The 25,437-nt window shown below is 43.4% G+C and overlaps 1 protein-coding gene across 8 annotated transcripts in view; it reads right to left on the reverse strand.

Annotated features, from left to right (window-relative positions):
- LOC148025199 (uncharacterized) overlaps window positions 1-25,437 on the reverse strand; it is a 268,949-nt gene that overhangs the window by 154,966 nt on the left and 88,546 nt on the right. For 4 of the 8 annotated variants that reach the window (XM_087695002.1, XM_087695001.1, XM_087695000.1 and 1 more), the window contains exon 5: window positions 24,126-24,201. The exons of the other annotated variants lie outside the window; for them this stretch is intronic. In XM_087695002.1, coding sequence (XP_087551128.1) covers window positions 24,126-24,201 — 76 coding nt within the window. The remainder of the gene's footprint in view (window positions 1-24,125; window positions 24,202-25,437) is intronic. 8 annotated transcript variants of the gene reach the window in all.

The following is a 25,437-nucleotide window of genomic DNA, read 5'->3' on the forward strand; positions in this document are numbered from 1 at the left end:
AAGAAATTTAAGCACTACATCCCATATGAAAAGGTAGTATTTTATACAAAGGCAGAAGGGTTGAGACTGCTATTGGATAAGTTGCAACCACCTCTGACCACCTAGCGAAGTGGCTGATCACTTTGTAGGAGTTTGATTATAAAATTAGGAGTAAGCCACCAAAGTTGTAAGGCATTGTTGAATGTCTTGTGGATTTCATGAAGCCAAAGGAAGCCTTCACAAAGTTATCTAAAGTCCGTGCTACGATGAAGGATAATTCCAAGGAAACAACTAGTTTTATTTTGGAACAAATTATTTGCCGTTTTGATCTACATAAAGAGCTTGTGTTTGACCATGGGACACATTTTTTAAATAAATTGACTGAAGCTCTGACGAAAACACTGAAGATTAAACATTATAAAACCATGCCTTATAACCCCCAAGCTAATGGGTAAGTAGAGAGTACTAATAAGTAGCTTGTGGGGATTTTATCCAAGATTGTATCCAAAGGTAAGCGTGATTGGGATAAAAGGTTGTATGTGGCTGTTTTGAATTATACTAGAACATTTCAAAGAGCTACAAGCCACACCCTTTTTAAATTAGTATATGGAGAAGAATGTGTTTTACCTTTGGAAATTGAGCTATCTACAATAAGGTTTACTCTAAATCATTCTTTGGCTGAAGAGAAAGCATTGCAAAAAAGATTCATTTCCCTTGCACATCTTGGCGAGATTAGGTTACAAGCCTTGTGTTAACCCCAACACGAAGAAAGCAAAAAGAAGTGGAAAAGACGCAGGGCAAAGGCGGAAAAAGGTAGCCCGACTGAAGAAAGAAAAGGAGAAAAGGCCAAAAGCGCAGGGGCAACCTTAAAAGTCCAAGGCAAAGGCAAAAGGAGAAAGACGCGTTTTAAAATAAAAAGGCGCACCCTGAAATCTTGTAAAAGAGCGCCGGGTTCTCACCCAGGGTTCTCACCCGTGCAATTTGTAAATGTAGACGGGCGGTGGAATGGAAGCTAGGAAGATAGAAGGACAATGGGAAAAAGGGCCTAGGCTATGACCGGCCATGTAAAAAGGGAAAAGGGGATGACCGCCCAAAAGGGATTTAGGGTTTTGTATATAAAGTTGAAAAGTGAATGAGAAGCTCATTCTTGTGTGTGGCCAAAAGTGGCTCTCCTCTTCTCCTTCTTCTTGCTTGCTTGAGCTTGTGCTTGAGAGAGGGAGTGTGAGAGTGTGAGGGAGTGAGTGTGTGAGGGTGAGGGACCGAGGAGGAGAAGCTCTCCATCGTCTCCTCTCTTCTTCTCTTCTCTTCTCTTCTCTTCTCTTCTCTTCTCTTGCTCGCGGCAATGGAGCTTGGAGCGTGGAGCTTGAGGATGGAGCTTACTTGAAGCTTGCACTTGGATCGTGGAGCTACCGGAGTGCGCGGGAGAGGAGGTAACTCGAACGGCATCAAGGTAAGCTCACTACACCCGTAGATATGGATGGCGCGTCGGCTATGTGAGAGGTAGCCATGAGTGCTCGGCTTGGAACGCTTGAAACAATAAGCGATCCGTGGGTCTTGGCGGTTGAGTGAAAGCTCCCACATTTTGGTTCCGTTGCTGGGACAAACGGATTCAAGCCTTGAGCGCTTGCGCGCTTCGAATCGAGCATCAAAGTAAGGGGTTTCCCCCGAACCGGTGCTTGAGGTAGATAGGTAGTAAGCGAGGGGGTTGAAGATGGTATTCGATCTCCTTGGCAAGTAGGTTTGTTGCTTTCTTGATATTTATGTTGTGGAATGAAGTAGTGTAGGTATTTACTTAATGAATTGGGTGCATTAGGGTAGGAAGAAACAAAGAAAAAGAAGAAAAAAACAAGCAAACAGTAGCGTTTTCTGTTGCTGTATAACAGGCTAAAACAGGGAAACAGGGGACCAGATTCAAGTTTCTGGGTGAGACATGGACAGGGAACTAGCTGTAAGGTTCTGCAGCACTGGGAAAGGACCTTAAGAGGCCTGGGAGGCCAGGACAGACCTCATTTCCTGGGTTGGCCTTGTGTGAGAGAGAGAGAGAGAGAGAGAGAGCTTCTGGTTCACACGACGAGGAAGTGCTACCCCGATTTCTAGGCGACAGCGATTCGTGCTGCTCCAGGTGAGTCTCGTGTTTCCCAATAAGTGCTCTAATCAGATCTAGGAAGTCTGTGGTGATTGTGTGCAGCAGACAGTAAGGAGGGGTCAAACAAGCGGGAATCGCGCCCTCCGCCGACGCAGTCGGACCAACTCGCAGTGGTCCGATTCCCAGAATCGGACCACCCGAGTTCTGGAGTCAGACCGTCCGATTTCCAGAATCGGACCGCCCGACTGAGAGTGAGTCGGACCAGTCTGGTCCGACTCCCGGAGTCGAACTAGCCCGATCGGACGTGCCACGTGGCACTCGGACCACTCGGACCAACCCGTCCAATTTTGAGAATCGGACACTCGGACCAACCTGTCCGACTCGGACACTCGGACACTTGGACCAATCCATAATCGGACCACTCACAATCGGACCAGGCCATCCGAGTCCCAGAATCGGACCAGCTCAGAATCGGACCTGCCAAAATCGGACCACCCTGTCCGATCCGATTCCCAAAATCGGACCACTTTGAAAATCGGACCACTTTGAAAATCCGACTCCTAGAATCGGACCTGACCAAAATCGGACTACTAGGCCGATCGGACCAACCCAAAATCGGACGTCCGATTCTGATAATCGGACTCCTGAAAATTGGACATCTGAGAATCGGACAGAAAACTGTCAAAATCGGACAGGGATCTAGAACATGAATTCTGATCCCAAGATTGACCCCAAAGACCGCATAGAGCTAAAGGCATATCATAGATCCATAACCGGGCTAAAATTTAGAGCACGTAGTTCAAAATTTGGCTATAAACGGTCCTCCAAATTGCATATGGCGTCTACCGTAACGGCCCTGCAGGCCGGGGGGGACTGCCCCCTCGGACCCCCGCAGAGGGGGCTCTGCCCCCTCCGCACCTCTCCCGAGTAGGTTGGAGAGAAAACGCGCGCCGTGACAGGTCTTCCAAATTGGACCCTAGTGAAGCAATGGCTCTAAACGAGTATGGATTCTCACTTGCAAAAGAGCAACCGAAAGCCCATACCCGAACAGAGAGAGACAGAGACCCTAGAACATCAATGGGCCAATCTAGCCATCAAGGGCAAAAAGGCCACACCACTAGAACACAAAGACATTGTGTTCAAACTGTGTCTAGTCAGAGCAAAATGCAACTTCAGCAAGCTACAAATGCAAAGATGACTAGACATGACACTCTTGACGAGAGATGTACCTTGAATAGCACTGCACTGACAATCCAAGACAGCAGTGGAGAATCCACATCTGGTCGTGCAGTCGAGAACTCAAGGGCATCTGTCAGAAGGCTTAAATTTACAAGCCAGGACCCGGAAGATGAAGACATAGTACCACCTGCTTATCTTAGGGTCAAACTCACCGCGAAAAGAGAGCATACTATCGACGCTCTGATTGATGAAGGAGAAGATTTTAACATCTTGACCTATGAATCATGGATCGTACTAGGCCAACCAGAGCTCACACCGACTAGTGCAACTCTTAGCCCTTATGGGGGACACCCACAAGCACTCATAGGGAAGTGCAAAATCCTTGCGACAATTGGAACGGAAAGCTTGCCTATCCTATTTCATGTTCCTCCAAAAAGTGCTAGCTGCAAGAAAGAAACCCTCCTAGGAAGACCCTTCAAAAGGGCAACCAAATGTGAGGCTGACTATGTAGCACAGAGGATACACCTGACACTACCGGGTGTGAGGATAGTCACCACCTTTAGCAAGGGTGACCTCATCAAACCTCAAGGAAAAGGCAAGGAAGGTGATGACATAATAGTCAAGCCTACAAACGAGGGCAGGGACTTGTTGGAAGAGTTGATACAAGCACAGGTCGAACAACGAGGATCAGTGAGTGAGGCCATGCTTGAAACAAAAAGCTCAAGAGACAATGCCAAGGACGGGCTTTGGACTTACAAATATCGTAGAAGACCCCAAGAGAAGCCCAAGCCTTATAGACGGAGGCGTCGATGGAGAGCCAGCACAACGCCACGATGGATATCCAAGGCGTTGCTTCGGGCTCAAGGGTATTATGCAGGCAACCGATGGATTTGGGTGCCAAAACCCCTTGCTAAACCTCCCTGGTCGACTGAAGGCCAGAGTGCATCAAAAGCAACGAAGCATAGGAGGAAATCTAAGAGAAACTCTAGGTCTCGAGGCAAGAAACCAGACATGAGTGTTCGAAAGAAAGAGCCTCAAACTAGCATGCTTAATAAGCAGATGTCATATGTAACCATTGAGCGTGCACAAAAGCCATTAGTGCCCAATGAGCCTTTGATTTCCCAAGGGGAGAACAAGCATCATAGGCACAACATTGCTCATGGCAAGGCTACTCGCTCAACAAAGCAAATGGCACAATCATCTAATAGTCTTGAGAAAATCATTCAGCTAGTGCCACATCCACCTAGGAGTCCTAGATCTCCTACGCCCTCTTCTCCCAAACAGACACAGGAAGCACTACAGCAGTTGTCAAGGGCAACTGCTCAATTCCAATCTCTATCTCCATCTAAGCTTCCAATCATCAAAGAGGTGGGACATGATGCCATCTGTAGCTCTCGACCCAAGGATATGCCTGAGCCACCTAATGCGACTAGATCAGCTCATGTTCGATCTACACAAATGAGGGCTCAAAAGCCAACAAAAGACACAACCACTTCTGATCGCCCTAGGGACTTGACACCGCAATCCACCAATGGTATAGCCAGTCCACTGAACTAGCCACCACTACTTCCAATCAGAAATCACAGCAGTCACAGCCCTTGGCCGTGACAACGCCCCTAGTGGAACATATCCTTAGTAGTTTACCTGTGGAGGAGGTGTCGCAACCAAATCCCTCGACAACTCCAGCACTTTCAAAGTGCCTAAAGCCTAGGACGGAGGAGTTAAACGCAAGGGAGTTGGTTGAAAAGCTAGACTCTCCGAAAAGAGCGGTAGTTGTGCCCTCACAACCAGGCAAGGCTATTCAGCAAACCACGGCTATGTCCCATAAGGACACACTAGAGAAGGGAAATGCTGAGGCCCGACTAAGCACATCAACGGTCGATATAGCCTAGGGTCCTGAGTTGTTGAGAGAGGCACCTTTAGTGACCAAGAAAAAGAGGAGAAAACAGAGAAAATAGCAACAGATGCAGGTGGTTGTGGACCCAAAGAACATTGAGACGAAGGGCGCTGGAGAGCTGATGAATAAAGCATCGAGTCCATCCACCAATGGACCCACTGATGCCTCTCCTAATAGCGGTGAAACCCCAGACACATCCGTGTGTTCTGAGAAACCAAAGCAACCGTTGCCATCAACAGTTGCTTGCAACACTCTATCCACTGACAATAGAACTCACATTGATCAATCAAGAGTGGATACAACGCTGTCACAACAGGGTGACAAAGCTATACCAGTCACATCCAAGAAGAACCATGATGAAATAACAGCAAAACCTCAGGAGAAACGTGAGAACCCCAAGAGCATAAGAAAACCTAGCGTGGACCAATCTTGCTCATCTAGGCCTGAGCCCCCAGCCATGCTAAAGCCTAAGGAAACTCTTAGAACTTTGCATGAGATAGCAACCGAGCAAGCCCTAGTTGAACATAGAAGTGTCGCAGAATGCTTAACTGAGTTGGAGGCTAAGCTCAAGGTGGTCGCGCGTGTCTACATTCTTGCGGACATGGGCACGATCCCCAAGGAGCAGCTTGGAGATTACTTGACATTTCCTCTATCATGGAAAGAACAAGAGCATCTTAGTGGGCACTACGACAGGCTCCTGCATGAACATATGCGACTCATCCCTGACGAGGAGGCTGATGAACTGCGCTTAACCATCACGTCCAATGAAGTGCTCTGCCGACCGAATCTCGTAGACATAGAGCTACTAAAGCGACTGTCAGCAAGCCAGAGTCAATTTGAGCAGCGTTGGTGCGAAAGCCGCGTTGTAATGGCCGAACTACGGGCTCAGATCATGACGGTCTCAGAAGAGCGATTGGCCAAATGGCGGTCTCAAAGTTGCGGACTTGGCTGGGACTAGGCTACAGGGCCCTTTGATTTATAAGGTTCTCACCGAGGAGGAGTTACATATTGCCAGTAGACTCGGTCAAGGTTCCATGCTACTTGACGGGGCAAAATATCTATCAGTATTAAGTCAACTGCCACGAATACTAGATGCGTGTGCCACGCCGGTACAACCCCGAGTTCTACACTTGGTTCTTATCCTCGTGAAGTGACATGGATTCATAGACATGTATATAAATAAACACTCATTTTTGTGTCACCATGTATAAACAATATCAACACACACAAGCAATGATAGTCAAGCGCAGGGAGAAGAGTTGGGTTTGACAGGCTAAGCTCCTCAGGTCCTCCTCTCATCACACTTTTAAAAGTCGTGTGACCAGTCCCACCTCCAAGTGAAGGGCATGCAACCCATATTGCCGCCATAGGAGGCCTTGACCAACAACTCTGATGGTGTAGACAGGGTGTAGTCCCTTCCTATACACCTTCTTTCCTTTTTGGTCTATCCTTCCGAGGATGTATCCTGTCCCACTCCACGACAACTCCACGCGACTTAGCATAAACTAATATCCGCTAATGACTGGAGGCAACGCGAACATCAGCATGGGGACCATTCCTCTACAACAATCACCGCATGCCTCACCCCTTCTTGTCATATGCGCTTCATAAACCACACTAAAATCCCTTCCGTGCAAACAATTGTATCCTGTATCAAGGCCTAAACCCTTGGATTGCGCCTTGCAGGTTTCCTTTTGCAGCAGAACGCATGGAAAATCATGGGGATCTAGCATGCAAAGACGCTCTTCGCAGAAGGCGGGAGCATGTGGCACGCGCCCCTCCACCAGAGCGCTATGTGCCCACCATCAAGAGGTATGCCAAGAAGCGGGGCCCTAAGCGACATTGCCCAGGGCGAAGGCCGAAGAATCCTCGAGTCAAGAAAGTCGAGACTCGAAACCCGCAACAGGCCGTAGCACTAGTGGTACGCACTCCCAGCTCCCGCTCGGGCCCCAGACGCTCAAAGGCAGAAAGGACAGCTCGGGAAAGAGAAGAATTTAATGAACTATTTAAAGATATTCTGGAGACGGTAGCGGGCCGGGATTACACCATTCATGTCCCGGCCGACATGTTCCCTGCTCACCCCCACGGAAGCCCCACACCAACAGAGCCCCAATCACCCGGCCATCGAGACTCGCCCCGCCTCGTACAAATCGAGTAGCCCATAATGCACAAAGGGCTTATCAAATGATAACTGGCCAGGACTTTTTGTTTTTAAATGGTTAAGTGTTCCCGACTTGTTAAGTGTTGACATGTTCCTGACTTGTATGAACTTATCATATCTGCGTTTAATATATGCTACGCCTTGAGCAAAAGAAAAAGCTAATCAAGCGCAGGTGATAAATGTCTAGTCAACACCATAGAATTCAAATAAGTGATGTCTCCTTGCATTGCACTGGTTTATTATAGTTGCGGCATACACAATGCATATGCTCTCATGAAGCGACAAGTGGATGCAGGATAATACAGGTCCTTGTGCGAAAATGTTCAATACCCAATCACCACAACACCCACAACCCCACAACGAGCCGCGGCAAAGCCACGCTGCCGAAAGCACCCTTGCCAACCGCCCACATTGCATGGCCCACAAAACATTCCTGGGCCACGCCCCCTTTCTGGGTCAAGCTCTATAGTTGGCTCACGGCAGCCGTTACCTCAATTGTACCCACATCGCATGTGCCGCAAGGAGGGTTGCAATAGCTCAAGTGTATCTCCCCCTTTCGCCAACTGCTTCTCTAACAACGAGGCTAGGGCACCATCATCATTGTACTATTCATTTTCGGAGCCTTCGAAGCTTGACATTTTCCAACCCATTGAAAGGCTGATAGCCTCAACATATTGTAATGGTTGTACTCAGGCAACAAAAAAAAAAAAAAAAAAAAAGGAAAAGAAAGGAAAAGAAAAGGAAAAGAAATGAATGGAAAAATAAGAAGCACCCACGATCACAGCACAGCACCTAGGGGTCCTCAAATTAGGTACGTCTGGTGACCTTGGTCGACCGGCTTCGTCCCTAGTCTCCTAGCCCCTACAATCACCCACAATTGTTCAGGGCACATCAAGGGCAGGACATACCTGGGGAGCTTGTCTCGCCTAGGGTTAGACCTGTCACCCTGACCCACTTGCACAATTTTCTTTTGCACTCTGCCTTAGTACCATTGCAATCAGTGGTGATAAGCACCGCACGATTGGCCACGAAAAGTACACCGTACTCACCAAGCAAGTCCAATAGTTTCTAGTTACTGAGAGTGCGGTGTCCCTATATTCAATTATGCTCCGTCGTACAGTCACAATGCAAAGGATGTCTCATATACCTTCACGTGTACTTCTTCTCAACACGGACAACTTTGCTTCATCCACACATTGTTATGAGAAACTAGCCCACGGTCTTCTAACTACGTAATATCTAAGTATGCACGAGCACTTACATAATATCTGCACCAAAGTATATGCACAGTTTGGGTCCTCAAGTGCAGGACAATACTCTCAGCTTGCTAAGAGTTCGACCTGTCTCCCAAACTAATCAAATATATCTTGTGCACGATAAGAAGACTACCACTACCCCTTAAGGAGAGACCACATGTGAGGTTTTCCAATGGTGTTGTTCGCACTTCATCAACATTCAACTTTGAATGCTTGTCCCTTACCATCTGACAAGCCCGCAAAGAATCGTCATGTGCAGAATCCCTAACAAACCAACACTTGTGCTGGCCATCAATGCAATCCCCAACACAGCATAGCCCTACCACCAACTCCAACAACCTTCCACCAGCCACCTGGGCCACCAACAAGCCCCAGGACTTTCTGCCACACCACCACCAACACTCCTCCATGGAAACCACAGGCGTCCTTGTCACCCACGTCTTCGGTGCATGCTACAGCCTGCTACCTACGACGGTGAGTGCCATGGGACTAGCACTCGTCTAGGAGGGGGGTAATGTTAACCCCAACACGAAGAAAGTAAAAAGAAGTGGAAAAGACACATGGCAAAGGCGGAAAAAGGTAGCCCGACTGAAGAAAGAAAAGGAGAAAAGACCAAAAGCGCAGGGGCAACCTTAAAAGTCCAAGGCAAAGGCAAAAGGGGAAAGGCGTGTTTTAAAATAAAAAGGTGCACCCTGAAATCTTGTAAAAGAGCGCCGGGCTCTCACCCATGCAATTTGTAAATGTAGACGGGCAGTGGAATGGAAGCTAGGAAGATAGAAGGACAATGGGAAAAAGGGCCTAGGCTACGGCCGGCCATGTAAAAAGGGAAAAGGGGATGACCGCCCAAAAGGGATTTAGGGTTTTGTATATAAAGTTGAAAAGTGAATGAGAAGCTCATTCTTGTGTGTGGCCAAAAGTGGCTCTCCTCTTCTCCTTCTTCTTGCTTGCTTGAGCTTGTGCTTGAGAGAGGGAGTGTGAGAGTGTGAGGGAGTGAGTGTGTGAGGGTGAGGGACCGAGGAGGAGAAGCTCTCCATCGTCTCCTCTCTTCTTCTCTTCTCTTCTCTTCTCTTCTCTTGCTCGCGGCAATGGAGCTTGGAGCGTGGAGCTTGAGGATGGAGCTTGCTTAAAGCTTGCACTTGGATCGTGGAGCTACCGGAGTGCGCGGGAGAGGAGGTAACTCGAAAGGCATCAAGGTAAGCTCACTACACCCGTAGATATGGATGGCGCGTCGGCTATGTGAGAGGTAGCCATTAGTGCTCGGCTTGGAACGCTTGAAACAATAAGCGGTCCGTGGGTCTTGAAAGGAGCCCCTTTGGCTCTACCCGCACATAATGATTCAAAGCCCGCAAAGGTAGAATATGGATGCCATGAATAGATATATTGCCCAAGAGCATTGGAAGGAAGCCTACAAAGCAAAGGAGGGAAAGATGGTTGGCAATTTGGTCACCGCACTTATATCAACTTCTGTAACATCACAATGGGAGAATTGCTTGTGCAAAACCCTGCACTGTAGCAAGTGTTAAAGCAATGGGTAGAACGAACTGATAGACATGAAGCGCAAGACTTGCCTGACCATGACACTGTGACATACATAAGCCTAACGTTGAATCCAATGTTTAAGTCCCCATAAGTGAATACCTTTTGGAAAGGCACTAATATGAAAAGAGAGGGGGAGAGATGTGCAACGGAGAGTGGACGGCATGGGATATGAAGGCTCAACCATTTTTCATGTTCATCTTCTTCTTTTTCTTCATTCTTCTTTTCTCACAGTCTACTACAAGTGGTATCCTCAAAGTGATAGATATCCTCAACTTAAGGACACTTTACATATGCTTCTACTTTAGATACATACAACCATACGATATGACTTAGGATATCTCATATTTATCAACACTCCCCCTCAAGCTCAAAATGAGCTTGCACACATAAGACTACAAGTGCACTCTTGAAGTACTCAAACTTATCTTTACCTAATGCTTTGGTAAAGATATCAATAACTTGGTCATTTGTTTTCACATGGACCAAGTCAATCTCTCCATCAATGACTTTTTCTCTAATGAAGTGATAGTGCACTTCTATGTGTTTTGTCCTTGCATGGTAGACTAGGTTCTTTGCCAACATAATGCTGCTAACATATTCACAACCTCCACAGAGCTTTCACTCAACCACCAAGACCCACGGACCGCTTATTGTTTCAAGCGTTCCAAGCCGAGCACTAATGGCTACCTCTCATATAGCCGACGCGCCATCCATATCTACGGGTGTAGTGAGCTTACCTTGATGCCGTTCGAGTTACCTTCTCTCCCGCGCACTCCGGTAGCTCCACGATCCAAGTGCAAGCTTCAAGCAAGCTCCATCCTCAAGCTCCACGCTCCAAGCTCCATTGCCGCGAGCAAGACAAGAGAAGAGAAGAGAAGAGAAGAAGAGAGGAGACGATGGAGAGCTTCTCCTCCTCGGTCCCTCACCCTCACACACTCACTCCCTCACACTCTCACACTCCCTCTCTCAAGCACAAGCTCAAGCAAGCAAGAAGAAGGAGAAGAAGGAGAAGAAGGAGAAGAGGAGAGCCACTTTTGGCCACACACAAGAATTGATCTACTTGTCGCAGAGTATCTAAACCGAGGCAGACTCATATCGCACTTGACTCAAAGAGAATGGGAAACACTACTTGTTGGCATATTTGGCTGCTGATGGTTAATATGGGTTTCTGTGATGGACGCATCGGATCGTTCAACAACACATTCGTAAGACACCCCTCATCATTTATACAAGGGGGTTAGCTAATAATTTGATGCATTTAGAGTAGACCTTGAGCAACCCATACCCTTGGTCTAGTTTTGTGCTTTAGTAGGATTTTCGTGGAGGACCAAGGACTTGTTTTCAGTAATAGGATGATGAATGGTATGCTTTATTGGTTAATTTCGTTAGGCCAAGAGGGCCTTTTGTTCTTGCAGAGAGTTGTTTGATTTCGTTAGGTCAAGAGGGCCATTTGCTTGTTTGGTGCAAGTATGGTTAATGGTTGTGTTGTACTAAACAGGTTCGAAGGAGCATCGGGAGGGAGCCTTTTGATTGTGTAGAAGCTTCTTGTGGCCAAGTCTAGGTGATGTCCTTCTTTTATGAGCCCTTTCCCTTTGCGCTTTATGTATATATATATATGTGGGGAAGTTTTCCTTTGTTGGGGACTAGCATTCAAGGCATGAAGTTCCAAGATTAGGTTAATATGTTTGGGGAGGTTTGAGCAGTTGTTCGCCTCCTATAAAAACATTGTCAAGCACTCTAAGAGTTGTTCTTGTGAGTAGTCTTAGTGGCCTTGTTCTGCTAGCCTGCTAGGAAGCTGTTTCTAGAAATACTTATTAGTCGTAAGGCAACTAGGGAAGCTTGCTGAATCAAAGGGAACAAATTATCTGAAATATATAAATACAAAGGTGTGTAAAAAGGGGTTCTGATCCCTAAAATAAGAAAATAAAAAAAGAAAAATAATTCCAAGAGTAGATGATCATTGCCTTACAAAGACCTAGTAGGTTCTTGAGGACGAGTCACAGACCTGGGCTTTGTCTTCTTGGGGGTAACATTTGGCCGGTAAAATTAAATAAGTATGGTTGAAGCAAAACTAAAAGTGAGCAAAATAAAAAAAAAGATTTAGTGTCACCTTGCAAGCGCTTGGTAGGTTCTTGGATACCAAGACAAGACCTGGGGTCCATGCCTTGTTCTCCTTGGGTCATAATATGCTCAACTCTCTCCTTTTTACATGCTCGAGTATAAGATACTAAAGAAAAATGTGGTCAAAGAAAAAATATGTGACTTTTTATAGACCAGGCTATAAGAGTCCTCGCCTAGTAGGAGTTCCTGGTCCACTTATCCTAGGTCAGGTAGGCGTGTTAGAACACCACGTAGGATAACTCCTTTAATAGTTCTTTTTAACCATTTTATGTTGGAGCAGTTGGTTAGCGACTAGCTCTAGATCTGTCAAATTATGCTTGGCCTATCCCTCATGGACTTCATGCTTTGCTCTTGTCAAGGGGTAGGGTGAGAGCTGTGTTCGTGCTTTGTTGTGTATTTTTGTTTGTAGCAGCTTAATGCTTTTAATGGTTTATGTTTGTGTAAATCAGTTCATATGTTTGTGTAAATCAATTCTTGAGTCGCTCTATCTCATAGTCGTCAATGAGAACAAATTCTCAAGCCGAAATTCAAGTGCCAAAATGACTCAAGAGCTGTAAAAAAGATGGTTTCAGTGAAAAATGAAATAGTCACGGATCAAGGAGCTGGAGTTTTCCTAGATGCATTTCGGTACCAACAATCCAACGCAAGTGTCCGTTCGTCAATTAGAGTATATTTGACCCCCCACTTAACAGCCGCAAGGTTTGGCCTTATGAAGCAAATATTGGATCCGATAGCCAAAAAGCATGTGAGGAGGCCAAGGTGATAGAGTTTGATACCAAAAAGCTGCACATCCAATTGAATCCTAATTCTAAGGCCGTTTGCCCCTCCATCCAGATCAAAACCACTTTGGATCAAGTATGAAAAGGCAAACTTGAACTAGATAAGTTTAGGTTAGTGTTTAAATTATAGTTAGTAGGGCTAAAAGGCAAAAATTTAACACGAGATAAGGGCACGCATTTTTTTCAGTGCCTCTTCCTTCCATTAAAAGAATGGTTTTTTCCAACTACTACAACTCTCTCGTTTTTTCCAACTACTACAACTCTCTCTATCCTTTGGGGCCTCAAATCCATCAATTCCTTACCATTCATTACTTCAGAGATCATACAAAATGATGTAGTAAACAAAAAGATCCATTTTCAGTCTTTTTCTCTCTTGTTTCTCTCTCCTCTTTGTTCCTTGTTAATATGGCTACGTATGAGAGAGAGGAAGAGCTGATTTGATGAAACGAGAATGGACGATGGTTTAAAAGCATAATGGTACATAGATCAAGTGATTTGGAAGCATCAACGGGGCGGCTAGAGAATAGCATCAGCGGCTCCGCGTTCTCAAAATACGAGACGTGCATATGTAGATTTTAGACTAAGCGACCTTTATTTTCTAAAATTCATTCATTTTCTTATACGCATATTCAAAATAATAAAATCGCAAAACCCGAAACATGGGATTTAATGGAAAATAGTATTGTCTTTGAATTTTGGGGATGGAATGATATTAGTATGGCATAAAAATGAATATATTGATGGATCACACTTCACATAAGTCATATAAATCAGAAAACTCAGAAAAAGAAATAATTTATGTTTAAATAAACGAAAAACTTCATGGAAAATAATCAAATAAAGGAGAAAAATTAAGAAAAAATGAGTTTAGTATGCTAAAAAATACAAAAAATTAGAAAAATGTTTATGATTGTATGATAAAGATAGAGAATGGGGGTTTGCCTCAGTTTGCCTTTATTTATATATTAAAGTGCATGTTCAGAGCTTATTTCTATGAAAAATTGTCACGAAATCTCTTTACATTTGTGCAAGTAAGAAAAACATAAACGGTAGGGAGTGTGGACTGAAATGGAAAGATATTTGATTAAGTTGCTGCTTTCTTTGCATATCTTAGTATATATGCTGTGGTTTTTAAAAGTTTTAAAGGATTCGGTACCACGGGTTAGTCCAGTGTTAGTTTCTAGCAACGCAGTACGACGCTAGTAGAAAGAAATCATGAAAAGATTGTTCATGTACTTCACATTGGCTGGTTTTTAGTTTAGTTATTTGAATACAAAGTGCTATATACTTTGCATATGCAATCTAAATATGGTATCAGAAGATAAATTCCTGGATCCATTGCAATTATATATCTAAGTAACGACTCATGCCTACGCTCACAAAGGAATGTCGGTGATCCGCACTAGGACACCATGATACTTTTTACTATCCTTATGAGAGGTTTTCTCCCCCAAATTTATTATCTTTTATTTTATATGCCTTGGTTACACAGTTCGGACACTTATCGTGTTTTACACCTTTCAAATGTGAACGCACATTAACAACCCTAAGGTTTAAGGATTGTACTTTGTACTTGAACTACACTCTTTGATTATTACATTGGGAGTCATGTCTTCACTCTCACACTCTCTTCACTGTCAACTGTATGCTCTCACCTGAGCTTCAATCTTCCCATCTCTCACATTTAGTATCAGAGCTCAAATTCAGCTTAGCCTCTCACATTGTCCAGTCCTGTACCAGTAGCACTCGGATTTGCTGAGCTCTTGGTCAGCTCCAGCTTTGTCAACAGCTGCCACCATGGCCACCTGCCTGCAGCACCTAACCTACAGGTTCGTCCGCCAGTAACACTGCCACCTGCCTCCAGAGCAGCGCCAGGTCTGCCGCTGTACAGAACTGCCTGCAGCGCAGCAGGCTGTGCCTGCTGCTCTAGTCAACAGTGCCTGTTAGATCCACTGCAGGGCAGCCACCTGCAGCACCTCCAATCGCCCTCTGCGCCTGCAACCAGCACTATGCCCTAGTTCTGCACCACCACCACCAACCTCAGCTCGCCTGCCTAGTCCACCCGCCAATGTCCCCCGTTCCTGCTCCACCTCTGCCATTGTCTCCCCCCACAGCTCGCCACTTCGATAGCATCCTCGGCTCAGGAAGGAGGTAAAAGATACATTTTTTAAAAAATTCAACTTTGAATTTCAGAAAAGGGCTTTTGCCTGAGCAGTCCATTTTTCCTCTTGGACGTGTCTTGGACACATTTACTGCAAAAATTTCTTGAGATTCGGGCCAAAATTTTGGGGTCTTTTGGTTAGTGCAGGCATCGGCACGTGTACTACAGCTTCAGTCTGAAATAGACTACAATTGTGTATTTTGGACAACCTAAAATCTGGGGATTTTGCATTTTTTGTGCTGCTGAGCACTACTTGTGCATTGGATAGCATGTCCATTGGACATTTTTTGATAGTGTGATCAGATTTGTTAATTACATTGGACATTTTTTGATAGTGTGATCAGATTTGTTAATTACAGAGTGGTGCTTGCTGTGATTTCTGAAAATTTTCAGATTTCCAAGTTGTTCCAGTTTTAGCTCTTACTCTTGTGCTCTTTGAAACGGTGACATTTACCATGGGCAATCAGGGACAGAGTAATGTATTCACATATGTATCCAAGGAGGATAGATTGGATGGCAACAACTATTCTCTATGGTCTTTCATGATGATGAAGAATATGCTGATTGTGAAAAATCTTTGGGATTATGTTAGTGGTGAAGAAGTTTGTCCTGGGGTTGTGGCTCCGACAACACCTCCTACAGGAGGATGTGGTCAAAGGCTTGCTCCAGCTCGGCCACTTCCCAAAAGATCAACAAAACAAAAGGCTTGGGACACATGGGATGCTCAAGCATTGTCACTGATTACATTGGCAATTCAGCAGTCTATAATTATGCACATGTGGTCCACAGCTTCCTCACAAGAAGCATGGCTTATACTTGAGCAAATGTTTGCTGGAAAAAATGAGACACATATCTCTTTCTTGAACAAAGAGCTTGAGAATGTGAAGATGGATGAAGGTGACTCCATGCATGATCATCTTAATAAAATTCAAGACTTGCGTGAGCAGCTAATGAATGTAGATGAGTATTATTCGGATGCACAATTGATCTCTACTAGTCTGAATTCCTTGCCGCCCTCTTATTTGGCCTTTCATAGGACCCTAAATCTCACCATGAGAATTTCTCCGTAGCCACTTACTTTTCTTCAGTTGGTTAGTTTGCTCCTAGAAGAAGAGCAAACAATAAAGAACAGTGGGGTGGATGTAATAGCCTTTCAATAGGCTTTTATGGTGAGGCAAAAGGGTAAGGGCAGCCAGACTAAAAATGCTCTGCAAAGTTCTGGAAGTTCAGGTACTTCACAGAGCAGCAAGATTTTGATACATGGGGGCATGCAAGCCAACAAGGGCAAGTGCTACTACTGCAAGAAGCCAAGTCATTGCATCATGGAATGTAAGAAGCGCATTGCCAAGGAGGAGGAGGAGGAGGAGTTAGGGATGTTTGTTTCTGATGCATCCTCTATTGCTACAAAGTCTGCATCTTTTGTTGTAGACCAAGACTACTATTTTTACACTTGTAGTTATGACTCTTCTTGGACTGAGAGATTATTTATCTCTTTTGAGGATGCTAGCACTTTGTTGAATGTTCTTCGACAAGTGCTTCTAGACACATTACATCTCGCAGGGATTTGTTTTCCTCTATTATTGCAGCTCCTGTTGGCAAGTCTATATAGTGTGACAACAATGCATCTTATTCTATTAGAGGTATTGGGGAGATTGTCCTAACAGCCATTGATGGCTCCACTCTCTATTTACAAGATGCATTATATGTGCCAGGCATAAAGAAGAATTTGTTGTCTATTTCTTATGTGGCAAATTGTAGTATGCAAGTCACATTTAATGATAACAAATGTATGGTCAAGGACAAAGAATTCTTGACTTTGGTTTTGACTGGCACATTATGTCATGGACTCTATGAGTTAGATCGTTATTCGATTGATCAGTCGGTCTATTTAGCATATACTCTTACTCCTGCTATGTCACAAGTAGAGTTATGGCATGCTCACATGGGACATGTCAACTATGGTAGTTTGATGGTTATCCAGTGTATACAGATGCTAGATGGCTTACCTCTCTTGGAGAGACCTCTTGAGAATATTTGTGAGGAATGCATTTTGGAAAAAATGCATCGATTCTCGTTTCCTCGTGATATTGCTTCAAGGCAACCGCCAGATTACAAATTGTACATTCAGATATATATGGACCTATGCAAACAAAACCATTGGGCGGATGCTATTATTTTGTCACCTTCATTGCTGATTTACTAATTTTTGTTGGGTCTACTCATTGGTGGAAAATTCAAAGGTGTATGATGCATTTTTGACTTTTGTTACACTTACTGAAAATCAATCTAGTTGCAGGATTAAGACTCTCCTCCATTTGGACCAAGGGGGGAATACATGTCTTCCATGCTGAATAATTTTCTGAAGCAAAAAGGCATTATCCATCAGTATACTACTCCATATACTCCACAATAAAATGGGGTTGCAGAGAGGAAGAATTGGTCACTCATAGAGACGGCCAGATGTATGCTGAAAGCTAAGAGTTTGCCACATGGTTTTTGGATGGAAGCAATTATGTATACTTGCCATGTTTTGAATAGGTTCCCTAACACAGTATTAAAGAATGTTCCGTCTTTTGAGGCTTGGAACAGCCGGAAACCTTCAATTGGCCATTTTCATACTTATGGGTATCTTGCGTATACTCATATTCTCTAAGTGCTAAGAAAGAAGTTGGACAACCATACTGTCAAATGCATTTTTGTGGGGTATAGTAGTGAGAGCAAAGGATATAGATTGCATGATCTTGTTTCCAAGAAAGTATTTGTCAATAGGAATGTGGTTTTTGATGAAAAATCAACATATTTATACATATTAGGCTGCAAATGATGTGTTTGAAGGGCTGCTGCCCATTTCTTTTCGTGATACAACTGGAGCTTCAGTAAATGAGCATAATGTTCAACCAACTGCTCCATTGAGCAATGCAAAAATTCAACCTATGGCTGATCTGAATATTCAGCAAGATGCCGAATTTGAGATTTAGCAGGAACTTGTACACAATCACGATGCCAGGCAAATGCCTAGATGGTACTTGCAACTATGAAAGATAGTCATTTGGATGCTCCTATTGCTGGTCATACTAGAAGACAAGCTCATTTGCATGATTTGGATACTCCTATTGCTGGTCATACTAGAAGACAAGCTCGTTTGTTATTAGCATGATCATGCTAATACAATGGAGTTTGTTATGGCAGTACATACACTTGATGATGAGAAGCCGGAATGTTTTGAAGATCCACAACAAAGTGTGCATTGGATGGCAGCAATGCAAGCTGAATTTGATTCTATCATAAAGAATCAAACATGGGATTTAGTGACATTGACTGTTGGGAATAATGCCATTGGTACAAAGTGGGTCTATAAGCTGAAAAGAAATGCAGATGGATCCATTGATAAGTATAAAGCTAGGCTTGTGGACAAAGGCTATGCGCAAATAAAGTGCATTCATTGACTATGAGGAGGCATTGGCTCCTACCTCCCGTATGACTACCATACGGTCTATGGTTGCTTTGGCTGCCCATCATCGTTGGATGGTGCACCAACTTGATTTTAAGGCTACATTTTTACATGGGGAACTTCAAGAAGAAGTGTATATACAACAGCCTGTTGGTTTTGCAGCAGTTGAGGGATCTGAACACTTGGTATCTAAGTTGAAAAAGGCTTTCAATGGTTTAAAGCAAGCTCCACGAGCTTGGTATGCAAAAATTAATGCATTTTTCTCAGTCAAAGATTCATTGATAGCTCATTAGAGTCTATGTTAGGTTTCACTCATGCCTACGCTCACAGGAGAGTTTCAGTGATCAGTTCACTGGGGCACTTTTTACTCTCCGTACGAGAGGTCTTTTCCCCCATATTTATTCTCTTTATTTTACGTGCCTATGTTACACATTTACGGGCACTTATCATGTTGCACACACTTTCAAGTGTGAACACCCTCTTACAACCCTAAGGTTTAAGGGTTGTACCTTGTACTTTCATCTTACACTTTTCAGTCTATTACATTAGGTGTCGTGCTTCACTCTCCACACTATCTACTCCACTCTCAACTGAGCTTCAATCCTCTCCATCTCTCACATTTGGTATCAAAGCTGAGTTCAGCTCAGTCTTCTCTTCCTGTGCTCTGCAACTAGCAGCAGGGTCCAGCTCTGCTCTAGCCTTAACCTCTAGGAGTCCCCACCAATTGCCTTACATTGTACCTTGGTACCAGCGACCTGCAGTCTGCAACTGCTGCCCGCCTGCAGCAACGCCTCTTCCAGTTGACCTGCCTACAACTGAAACATTGCCCCACCAGCTGCCTCACCAGCAGGGCCTCCACCAGCTTCCCCGCGTGTAGCAAAAGCGTCGCCTCAGGCGATAGTCGTTAGCCACCAACAGCACAGCTCAGCTGCTATGCCTTCCACCGCCCGCCCGTCTGAACTCCACCTTCTCCCTATTGTACCTTGTCTCTGCAGCTTCTGAGCCACCAGCCCAACTGTCTTCTGCACCACCACCAGCCCAACTATCTTCAGCGCGCCTCCAGAACAGACTGCCACCATAAGTATAGGCCTCCACATTGACCTTCGGAGGTACAAATTTTCTTTTAAAGAAAAAAAATATTTTTTATTTCAGATTCATTTCTAGGGAAGGGGTTTTTGCCCGGGCAGGTACAATCAGTCTCAGAACGTGTCTGGGACACAATTATTGCAGAAATTTCTTGGCAAATGAGTCAAGAATTTTGGGGCTTTTGAGTTTGTGCAAACATTGGTACATGTAGTACAGTTTCAGTCTGAAATAGACTGTGTGATCATCGCTATATGCGTCTCTATTAGTGATGCATATAGCGACGATAATAGTGATTGTTCTATGACTTCGCTAATATTGACGTTTTTTGCGACGACGGGGGCAAATTTTTTTGCGATGACGGGGGCAAATTTTTTTATGACCATTTTCGTCGCTTTGAACATCTATATGAGGCCTGTATCTTGTAGTGCACCTTCCTTGCCACCCTCCTCCCCTCCTTTCCTACCCTCCTTTGTCCCCCAATTCTCCTTGCCTGCCCAATGGGGCATTTAAATTTTAGGGCTTTTGCTTCTACAGTGTTGCTGAGCATTGAATGCACCTTGGACTGCGTGCATTACAAACAATTTTGACAAAGTGTACTTCAGTTTGCTAATTGCAGCAAGCTATTTGCTGTAATTTCTAGAAATTTTGAGATCTCTAGATTGGTCCAGCTAGGACATTGCTCTTTTGCTCTTTTTGGCATTGATTATCATGGCAAATCAGGGAGGTGATGTATTTTGGAATAAATGCATGGGTTTTCGTTTCCCCGTGATGTTACTTTTTAGAGCCATAGCTAGGTTACAGTTAGTGCACTCAAATGTATGTGACCCTATGCATATTAAGTCATTGGGTGGATGTTACTATTTTGTGAGTTTTATTGATGACTTTACTCGCTTTTGATAGGTCTAATCTTTAGTGAAAAAGTCAAAACTTCAAAAACCTTAGATACCATAGGATAAATACTTTTGGCTTGCCTTGACCTCTTGTAGATACAATTGCTCTAGGATAGCCATGAATAGTAGGATTTCAAATGTTTTTGGGGAGTTCATTCATATTGAGGGGTCTATGCCCTACAGGAAATAAAAAACAAAATATATCTTTGGATACAACACATTTAATAATAGTTGGGTTGATCTTAAAAGGGTACAAATCACAATGGTCCATATGTATAAATTTATTGTATAAGAATGTGGTGGTAACTCAAAGTATGTGCAAAAGTTAGATGAAGTGCAGGCTGAAAAAGAACAAAATATCAAAAGAGTCGACATTTGTATCATGAACATGACACTAGAATATAGTAACAACAAGGGACACGAACAACATCCTAAGATTTAGTCTGAGATATCTGATGGCAGACGAAACAACAGCTCTTTGATTGATCCTTGATTTGTTGCAAGTGACCTTACACTTACCCTTTTTTTTCTTATGCGACTCCAAAGTTGGCTGACGAGTTGTTGCCGAGGTGAATAACTTCTTCGACTTAGAGATTGAGGTAGCTTGATAGGAACCCCAAGTCAACTAGCTGTCCCCATTTGCAACCAAAGTATTACCAAAATTCTTTGCATGCCTATAGGCATCCTCGAGCAAGTAACGAGGATTGCAGAGCACCTCATTCTAGTAGTCCGGCGATAATCCAAAAAGACATCGCATGTAGAGCAACAGTAAGAATTATCCAAGGCCTTCATCTTAGACAATAAATCTTTAAATTCTTAGGAATATGCATCCAAGCTTTTCTTCCCCATATCAAGTTCAAATAATTTTTGAAAATTTTCAATCTGATCATTGGTCATGAAATGTTTTCGAAAAACAAATTGAAAGTCAATCCAAGTTGCCAGCTTAGGGCGTAAGCCTACCCACCAAGCATACACCTTTCTCTATAACACGATTTGTATTTGCCCAATGCATTGAGCATCTTGAGCTGATACACCGTCCATTTGGCCAGGCATGAGTCGATGTTTGTCTCATCACATTCCTTTTTCTCTCCTTTAAAGGGATCAAATTGAAATTGAAGAGACAATGTTCTCATGGATGTAAGCACAAGTGGAAAATGGGAAGTGCAGAGCTCGACTAATTGGCATTGCATTTCCTTCACTTGAGCTTGGAGAATTGCCACAATAGACAAATCTCCTTTGGACTTGAAAGAAGCAAAAGCTTCGAGATGCTGCCTGTGCATGTGTTTGGATTCGAGAGAAGATTAAGCATCCTCCATGGCTGAGATTTTATGGGAATGGGCACATCAAAGGAAGATGCGCCATGAGAAGACATGGTATGAATTAAAGGAGAGGTTTTAAGAGAGATTAAGAGTCAAGTGGCTTTGGAGTTCAAGGAGTGCAAGAGAGAGAGAGAAGCACAAGCAGCAACATTCTGCTTTTAATGTAAAACTTAAGCTTATTTTTTTGTTTTTGGAGAGAGAGTTCTCTTAAAGTTTGGAAAGAGTTGAATGAAATAGAAAGAGGGAGGGTTGAATTTAAACATGGTGAAACACATATAAATGTGATTTAAGAAATAATATATGCGAACCCGAATAAATAGTCCATTCTCCATTCTCCACCCCTCACAACTCCCACATGGAGCAATCTTGGCGAGGTCATGCCCTTCAGTCCGAGTGACAAGTGTCACTTCACAATTCTGCCACTCTCCACTCGCCCAACTCCTTCTGCCCACACCATCCTTGCCCACTGCTTGAATGTCTACTATTCCCTGCCTATGAGCCATCAACTCTTGGTAAGCCCCCCACCTGTTGGAAATGATTCCCACCAAAGGCAAGAAACGCCTACAAATGGCAAGTCAAACCAAATACAGAAAACATCCGCACAGCAAACTTCTTTTCTCTCTTCCCGTCTGCAGTTTCTCTCCACCCATCCACTTCTTGGTGTTTCAATATGCCGAACAAGTAGGAGAAATCACATCTTCCTAGCTTCCTTCCTACCAATCATCTACCTTTACAATTTGCACACGTGAGAGCCCAACACTCTTAAAATAAATCATGGTGCACCTTGCACTCTTTTACAAAAGTATTGGCTTGTGCTTTTTCTTGTGCGCCTCTCCTTGATTTAGGACCTTTTTGCACTTCTTGTGTTTCTAGATTTTTCTTGACACGCCTTCATCTTCCGTTTCACTTTTGCCTTGGCCTTGTCTTGTGCTTTAGATTTTCCAGATTCTCCACCTTGTTCGTCTGAGGGTTAACACCCAAGATAAGCACATCCTCTCTCAAATATAGCCAATGAGGTACTAAGTTGCAAAGGTCCTTCATCTACCAGAGAAATAGACTCTAGTCTCCATAATGATAGCTATATATGAGGCTTCTCGTCTAAAAGAAGTCCCCCTCACAATCACCTTTGATGCTCGACTCTGACCATATGCTACATCCCAAGCTACTTTAAGTCCTCAATGGACTTGCACCTCCACCGGAATAACAAAAATTCCTAATGAGGCACCTCACCTAGCCAATACACGACCTAGAGAAAGCACGATAAGAGGTAATATACCATGGTAGCAAGTAAAACCTGATTTGCAACCACTACTGTCCCTACTTAGAGAGAAAGTCTTTCCATACTCCAATATCGAAGCTTGTGCTTGATGCTTAAAAGGTAGGGTGCTAGATGTTGCTCTAAGGTACACGTGGCAACCAAGGTATCTCACTAAGGCTTTGCAACAAGAAACTTGAGTGAAACTCTCATGAGGCCCTCAATTTGGCAACTTCGTGTCACAAGCCCAAAATCAAACTTGTGCCAATTGATAAGAGGTTCTAAGGCCTTAAAAGATATAATGCCTTCCAAAAAAAAGACATTTAACTAGCCTTTTAGCATTTCCGAGGGCTTGATATATATTGATATATGGAATGGAAGTCCTCAAAGTAGCTCCACATTTTTAGTACTCACAAGATATTTATTGTTAACATTATTTAATGGTGGCTAACAAGTGTAGAGCGATACTTAAAACAAATTTTATACTTGTGCATGTATACATTTACTTCACATACAAAAATAATTATTTTGCAAACTCAAGGGGTGAAATAGAAGCTGCTAACTCAAATGATGTGTGTCAGCTTGGTTAAAAAGTTGATGAATTTCTCTTAGCTCTAATTACAATTCTAAGACTTCATGTGTATTGTGATAAAGCTATTTTTTGACTTTCAAACACTAATCTTCAATGTAATATTTCTAGAAAGTACTGCCAACATTTTGAAAAACTCCTAAGAATCAATTCTTTACTTCATAAAAAACCAAGTTATCGATCCTGACACAAAAAAACATCTACTTCCTTTCAAGATCCATTTCATTGGAAAGCACAAATTTATTATGTGTTTGATAAGTTCTTAATTCCATTTTGTGTGTATATACTTTCAATGCTATAGTTTACTAATTTCAAATTCAAACTTCAACTTTTACAACAAGACAACTCCTAAGGATGTTGATATGATAAAGAATAACCTCATGGCATCTTGATATTTTCATTATAGTGTCTCCTGGTTTAGCACTGTTGAAGATGCATATTGATTTGTCAAATCTGTAAAGGTAGTAAAGGGTAAGAGCCTCCTTCGTGTGTGTGTGTGTGTGTGTGTGTGCGCGCGCGTGCGTGTGCATCGCGCGGCATATTGATTTGTCAAATCTGTAAAGGTAGTAAAGGGTAAGAGCCTCCTTTGTGTGTGTGTGTGTGTGTGTGTGCGCGCGCGCGTGCGTGCGTGCGCATGCACACGTGCGCACACACCTCTCTCTCTCATAATGGATAATTGTATTAACTACAAAGAATGTATGAGTCACATAACTACCAAGTATCAAACAAAGGGACTAAAGAGATGGCAGCACACTCCAGAGTTAGATCCTTCTTAGGAAGAAGATGTGCATACTAGATGGTGCTGAAGTGCCACTCAAGAAGACCTTGCTAACAACCAATACGGCTTTGCGTGCCAAAACTCTTTCCCCCCCCCCCCCTTTTTTGTAATGAGTAGTTTATATTATATCAAATTACAAGGGTACAACAATCACAACACAAGAAAGATACAAAAGACATAGCAAAGAAGCAAAAGAAATTACTATATGCTCTCCTTTTTTTTTGCTCATAATGTGTAGTTATATTATACCGAGTCACAAAATGAGTACAAGAGTCAGAAAGAAGAGATACAAAATCACAGCAAAGAAGCAAAAGAGATTTCCATATTGTCTCTTTTTTCTTCCTAATAGGTAATTGTATTAATTAAGAAGAAAGATACAAGATTACAAGATGTAGGATGGCTCTAGGCCATCATGCAGAAAGTTGGCTTTTTGTTTGTAGAAGGTCATCTAGAGAATCAACTATCATCTGTTGGATGCCAACTCAGTTTTTGAAACATGCTAATGGGCTGATCAATATTGAGTACATGCCACCATAAACCATGTATTTTAGTATTTCCATGCACAATATTCATATTTTCAAGGACAATGTGAGCAATGGCTGATGACCACCGCATGTGGCTTGAAACAATGACCAACAAAGGGCCATCATGTGAGTTTCGATATCCAAAATGGCTCCACCACCCATTCTTTTGGGAGTACAATATGGCCCTATGAAACCCAGGAAATGCTAGCATGCAAGGAGTCCTTTTTCCAAAGCATAAAGTGGAGAGCTTGAGTGATGTCCCTCAAGCTCCTGAACCAAGGCAATAGGCTCTAGTAGTAAGCAAGGATAGGCAGTATAATTGTCTATGCCACTTTAAGACACACATAGAAAGTCCACACTTGCAATTTCCAATAACTAAATTTAGCT

Source organism: Lygodium microphyllum, chromosome 15 (genome assembly GCF_053477565.2).
Source record: "Lygodium microphyllum isolate KBCC chromosome 15, Lygodium_microphyllum_v1.1.10, whole genome shotgun sequence".
NCBI classification, from domain to species: Eukaryota; Viridiplantae; Streptophyta; class Polypodiopsida; order Schizaeales; family Lygodiaceae; genus Lygodium; species Lygodium microphyllum.